This window comes from Gracilinanus agilis, chromosome 5 (assembly GCF_016433145.1).
Source record: "Gracilinanus agilis isolate LMUSP501 chromosome 5, AgileGrace, whole genome shotgun sequence".
Classification (NCBI taxonomy): domain Eukaryota; kingdom Metazoa; phylum Chordata; class Mammalia; order Didelphimorphia; family Didelphidae; genus Gracilinanus; species Gracilinanus agilis.
In genome coordinates this window covers 223853377-223859890 of record NC_058134.1, presented here as the reverse complement: position 1 = coordinate 223859890, position 6514 = coordinate 223853377, and the positions used below count along the sequence as shown (strand labels likewise).

Below are 6514 nucleotides of genomic sequence, written 5' to 3'. Positions count from 1 at the left end.
TCCATTAAAAAAAAAGTTTCCATGGTCCTCTTTTCTTTCTTTTGGACCAAAACAGTTACCAGATTGCTAGCCTGTTTCCTTGCTCTCACCCTCCAATTAAAAAATAAAATAAAAACAACTTCTCTTATAATAAATGTGATTATGTAAAAAGTGAAAAAACAAACAAACCATATCATGACAATGCTTTGAAATGTATGTCTCCTTATATACCTCCAAGCCATCCTCTTTCTGCCAGGAAGTGAGGAATCCAGCTTATCATGAATATCTTACGCTGTTTTTTTGTTTTAAACCCTTACCTTCCATCTTAGAATCAGTATTGGTTCTAAGGCAGAAGAGTGGTAAGGGCTAGGCAATGGGGGTTAAGTGACTCCGCCAGGGTCACACAACTAGGAAATGTCTGAGGTAACATTTGAACCCAGGGCCTCCCTTCTCGGCCTGGCTCTCAATCCACAGAGCCACCCAGAGGCCCCCCATTTCATTATGCATACAAGGGACTAACAGCTGGGAGAATCAGGACAGGCGTCACAATGGAGATAGCCTTTGAGTGGAAAGAAACTCTGGCCTATCCTTTTCCCGTGGTTATTCTGAAAAAGGACACGCCATTATTAGACCCGGGACGGGAACGCCACGTGGATGACTCTTCTCCCTCCTCCTCCCAGCTCTGGCTCCCCGGGATGGGAGGGACTCGTGACGTATCAAGGGGCGGGGCTCCTCCAGAGCCACATCCGGGTCCCGGCGACAAAGTCATAGGGTCCCTAAAAAGTGGGCGGAACCTTCCCGCGTGGTGCACCGACTGGGGAAGGGTTTGGGTGCCGCACCACCGGGTGTTCATGCTCGTAGCGGTCCGCCTACTGCTGCCGCTAGGGTCGCAGAGGTGAGGCTAAGGAGGTGGGCGTAGCAACAGGGAAGCCATGGACGTGCTAGCCGAGGAGTTCGGCAACTTGACTCCGGAGCAGGTGGCCGCTCCCATTCCCACTGTGGAGGTGAGTGAGGCGCAGGGGCTGAGACGTGACTTGTTTGGGGGCGTTCCCTCCTCGGGCTTCCAGGCTGGGCAGGGAATCCAGCCACCAGACTGCTCCTGGCCTGCAGCGCATGCGCGGTATTTTCCGCCCCTCCCTCTCCGAGCATGTACCGCTCCCTGTCTGCGCATGTACCGACCTCTGCCCACGAGGTCTCTTCTCTGGGCTGTCAGCACCTGTGTCAATTTCATGGGAGCATAAAGAGACAAGGCAACCTGCTTTGCCCAGTCCCCTCATATTACAAATGAGGAAACTGAGTTTCAGAAAACTGTAATGACCTAGGATCATATATATAGAGCTGGAAGGGATCTTAGAGGTTGAGTCCAGCTCCCTCGTTTTGCAGAAGAGGAAACTGAAGCCCAGAAAGGGGAGCTGGAAGAGACCTCAGAAGCCACTTCATCCAGTCCATTGTGATGTAGTTGCAATTCCCACTTAATCATCTTTCTGCACTAGACAAGAAAGCTTGAGGACTTAAATAATTTTAAGGCCACACTGCTCTTACTGATCAAAAGGCAGGCTCTTGAACAGATCCTTCTTTTTCTGGTTCCTAGTTCCTTTCTTCACTCTGCCTTTCTTTCTTAGTAAAGAGATGTGATACATAAAAACAAACAAACAAACAACCAAACCCAGGGGAATGGGTGGATGAGAACAGTTTGTTTCAAAATCCATGAAGGCAGCTGAAGCACTTAGAGCTTGATCAGACATCAAAGATGCCAAGCTTAACTACTGCATCCCAGGCCATCACCAGTCTTCCTGACATTTGTCTTGTCAATGTCCTTCGATGACTCTGGCAGAGACAGTGAGACTAAGGACTTCGTGCAACTCTGCCTCACTTAAATTCAGTTTAAGTGCAAGTCATAACATCTCCCTGAGAATGTCACTGGTCTTCTTTGGAAATGAAGTGACAATTGCATGTTGGCTCTGTGCTAAATGCCTTTTTTTTTTAACACAAGTATCTCATTTGATCCTTACAATGAGCCTTTAAGATAGGTGCTTTTATTATTCTCATTTTACAGTTGAAGAAACTAAGGCAAAGAGAGGCTAAGTGACTTGATTATGGTCACATAGCTAGTAAGTGTGTGAGGACAGATTTGAACTGAGGATTTGTTGACTCCAGGCCCAGCCTCTCCCCACCCTAATTGTCCTCTTTTCTGAGGAGAGGCTACATTTTGCTTTATTGAATCTACTTTATTAGAATTAATAGTAAGTACTGAAGGATCATGTACTTTGTACATCTTCCTGTCACTCCATTTCTTGGCTCTGGGTATTTTCTCTGGCTTCCCTTCATGCCAGGAATGCTCTCCCTTCACTTCTCTCATCTCTTGCTATTGGTATTCCCCAACATCTAAAATCCCATCTTCTGCTGGAAGCCTTTCTCAGTCTTTCAATTCTGTTAGTTACTTTCCATTTATCCTGTATAGGTTTTTTTTTTTTTTTTTTTTTTTTTTTTTTTTTTTTTTACATAGTTGTGTACTTATTTCCTTCCTCTTTAGATTGTGAGGTCCTTGAAGGCAAGGTCTGTTTTTTGCCTTTTTTTGTGTCCTCAGTGCTTAGCCCAGAACCTGGCACTTAGTAGGCACTTAACTGTTTATTGAATGAGTGATGCTGTTATAAAGATGTGATCTGCTATAGAAAGTAATTGACTGAAGTCTCTTCGTTCTCTTTCATCATAATTTCCTCAAGGCTACCCTTAAAACGTATTTAGGCTATTTTTTTTTTTTATTTTTTTTTTTAAAACCCTTAATTTCCGTGTATTGACTTACAGGTGGAAGAGTGGTAAGGGTAGGCAATGGGGGTCAAGTGACTTGCCCAGGGTCACACAGCTGGGAAGTGTCTGAGGCCGGATTTGAACCTAGGACCTCCCATCTCTAGGCCTGGCTCTCAATCCACTGAGCTACCCAGCTGCCCGGGCTATTCTTATAAAGACAGAATAGAAATGAGAAAGAAGACATGTTGATAGATAATTGATAACATCTTCTTTACTTACCTCTTTGATACTAATACCATTTATGTTTTTTCCCCCCATTTTTCAAGTGTCTTCCTCTCTTTGAGATATCTTGAAAAGTTTTTTCTCATGCCTTTAAGAATGTACCACCCCCTGGACAGATTTATCTATGTATACTCTAGGTCTAGTGTTCTTGACTAAATCTGAAGTGCCAATTCCATAAACTGAGTAGTCTAGTTTACCAACTTATGGCTGATCACAAACTGACAGTTAGAAAAGGCAGCAGGAGACTTGTGAAAATAGGCATATTGACTGCCAGAAGTAATAGCTGTCAACTTGCTAGAGAAGACCAAAGAACCCTAAAAAGCAGACCTCAAATTAATTGTACTGTAAAGGGGTCATTCAAGTATGGGCCCAAAACAGATCTCTTCATCTAGCAGCTCCTGAAAACATCATTTCATGGCATAGGAATTAATTAATAAGATCATTTATTCATTTTCTTTTAACAAGGCAGGGAAATGTGGAATAAATTTAAAAATAATTTCCATAAAAATTGTTTTGGTACTTAAAGAAATGTTTCACATTTTTTGAGAAAAGTCACTCTTGTCCAACTCCTGCTTTTACACTGATGCCATGAAAGGAGGAAATTATTGTTGTTATTTTAATAGTGCTGACCTAGCTCTTTTATGGGTCATTCTTTCTTATTTATAACTGTTGAAAATCTTTGACTAAATAGCATATTTTATCCAATCCCTAATTCTTACTGTTCTCATTCACAGGAAAAATGGAGACTGCTTCCAGCATTTCTAAAGGTCAGTGCCATACATTTAATATTCACTCTTATGTTTTTTTTTTAAAATTTTTTTATTATATACTTAGTAACTACCATCACCACCAAAAAAACATTTAAATAAACAACTACATAAAAAATTATGTGCAAAACTACAAACTCCATGCTGTTTAAAATTTCTTTTTTCTCTTAATTTTATGGCTGTTTTTTAAAAGAATATAATCACAGTATGTATCATTCTCTTTTCTTTTTTTCATCTCTTCATATATTTCCCTTATTTTCTTTATATTCCTAATATTTTGTAATTTCTAATAACATATAATAATCTATTACTTTCAAATATCACAGTCTATTCGGCCATTTCTCTCAATCATTGCATTTTTGTTATTTCCAGTTATTTTGTCATTACAAACAAAGCTTCTATGAATATTTTCATACATACACAGCTTTTTAGGTTCTCAATAATGCCCTAAGGGTCTAATTCTAGTAATGAGAACCCCTGGTCAATTTTCATGAACAGCTTTACTCTTCTTAATGAATATTTTTACCTTGTTTTCTAAAAAACAATTCACAGCTGTTCTAGCAATGTAATATTAGGCATATTTTTCCATGTTCCTTTCAGCATTGAATTTGATCAATTTAACCCATGGTTCTTAGTTAACATACATTACCAGGACCATATTTAACTAGATTAGTAGGCTTTAGCTAGCAGACACAGGCTGTTGCCAGGACCATACTCTTTCCAAAACCAAATCTTCCCAGCTTGGTCATACCCAGTGGAACTTTTGTTCCAATGGTACAACCCTTAGGAATGTAGGATTACCTCCATAGTAAGTGTTAAAATAAGACTTTTGCAGAATATTTATGCTTTCTAAGCCTTTTTATCCCACCAGAGACAGTGTTTGGATTATATATATGCTCAGGCTTAGATCAACTATTAGCCTCATGCAGTGTAGGAGGTGAGGTTCCCTAGAAATCTATCCTATTTAACTTATCTAAAGTTCTATTCATCTTCTTAACTTCTTATTTATTTTTTAAAATTAGATTTATCTAGTTCTGATAGGGGAAAATTAAAGTTTCCTGCTATTATCATGCCATTTATTTTTTCCTTTAAATATCTGGATGTTATGACACTTGTTGCATACAAATCCAATACTGATAAAGCGTCATTATCCATAGTAACCCTCCACTCCAACATAATATAGTTCCCCTGTTTGTCATCCCTTCCAATCATGTCCATTTTAGCCCTAACTCTATGAGAAATCATAACTGCTACCACTATTTTCTCTGGATCAGCTGAAGCATTGTATATTGTACTCCAGCCCCTAACTTTCATTCTCTGTGTTCTCCCATTTTCATTGTGTTTCTTATAATCACCACATTGTGAGGTCCTGGTTTTTGATTCTTTCTTCTCTCTATTTTCTTCCCATGGGTGAATTAATCCCCTGTACCTTCAGTGTCATAGTTATTAGCTGTGCATTTCTTATCTACTCTGTTCCTCCTTATCACCCTCTTCCTTTCTGCCATGTCTCTCCTCAGATGTCCAATTTTCTTTGACCAATCTATTTCTGATTCACTCCTTCCCACAAATCCTCCCTTACCCAAATCTCTTGCTCTCCTAGCTCCAAACTTGGCCCACTTATCCAAAGGTCCCTTTCTTTTCCCTTCCCAATTACCTTTTAATTCTTATTCTACCCACTTTTACAAAAAAGCCTTTCTTTATCCCCCCCACCCCAACCATGTCCTCCTACTTCTTGATATGGGTCAGTTCTTGTACAATTCTAGTTCTTAATAATTATTTTCTTCTGTGCATTTCTGGATACCTTTTTCCATTTGGGTGATCTTTCTTTCATAATTTTCTTGCATTGCTTCTTATATTTTTCCCTAATTTTTCCTCCATCTCATTCATTTGTTTTTTGAAGTCTTTTTTAAGCACTTCCAAAAGTTCCTTTTGAGTTTGTGGCCATTGTATTTATTTGCTGTTTTTGAAGTAGGTGTTTTTACTTCACTGACCTTTAAGTTTGAGCCAATTTCTTCTCTATCCCTATAGTAGTTGTCAATAGTTGGGATTCTCCTTTGCTTGCTCATTTTTATTTATTTGTTTTTTAATTTTAGTGACCAGGCCAATAGACTTAATTATTGACTTTTTGCTGGAGTCTCAGGGTCCCTAGTGTACTTTCAGGATTTTTTGTGCATTTGTTTTTTTCCTGGGTTTGGTTTAATTATTCCAGTTTTTATTGTCTGAGGACTGATGTGATCTCTGACCCACTCAAGTCCTGCTCCGTGATTGACCTCAGGTGTTCCAACCAGAGCCTGTGGGCAGTTCTACCACTGCATTTGCAAGCATCCAGTGCACCTCCCCCTGTGGCAGCAACCAGGGACTCCACGCTCCTGGGAGTGACCAAAGCTGATGGGGTTCCAGTCCCTCAGCAACCACACTCAACTGGGTGTGCACACCTTCCTCTCTCCTCCTCTCCTATTGCTGCAGCCCAGGTTAGAGCAGGTGTCTAGTCTGTATTCCTCAGACTTCCAAAATCCCTTATTTGGTTGTTTTTTTGTTTGTCTTTTTAAAATATTTATTTTTATTTTTAATTGATTAATTAATTTAGAATATTTTTCCATGGTTACATGATTCATGTTCTTTCCCTTGTTTGTTAGCAGCCAGGCTTGAACTCCTGCCCTTAGAGCCTGGCATCCATAGTCTTTGTGGTGTTCACTTCCTCAATCTCCAGCTATGGGCCAATAGGGATCTCTTGGAGC

General features: G+C 40.0%; 1 protein-coding gene across 1 annotated transcript in view; it reads left to right on the top strand.

Annotated features, from left to right (window-relative positions):
- Positions 1–812: 812 nt before the first annotated feature.
- Positions 813–6514, top strand: part of POLR3B (RNA polymerase III subunit B) — a 144858-nt gene continuing 139156 nt past the window's right edge. The window contains exons 1-2 of the mRNA XM_044679792.1: positions 813–983; positions 3744–3776. Coding sequence (XP_044535727.1) covers positions 912–983; positions 3744–3776 — 105 coding nt within the window. The 5' untranslated portion in view covers positions 813–911. The remainder of the gene's footprint in view (positions 984–3743; positions 3777–6514) is intronic.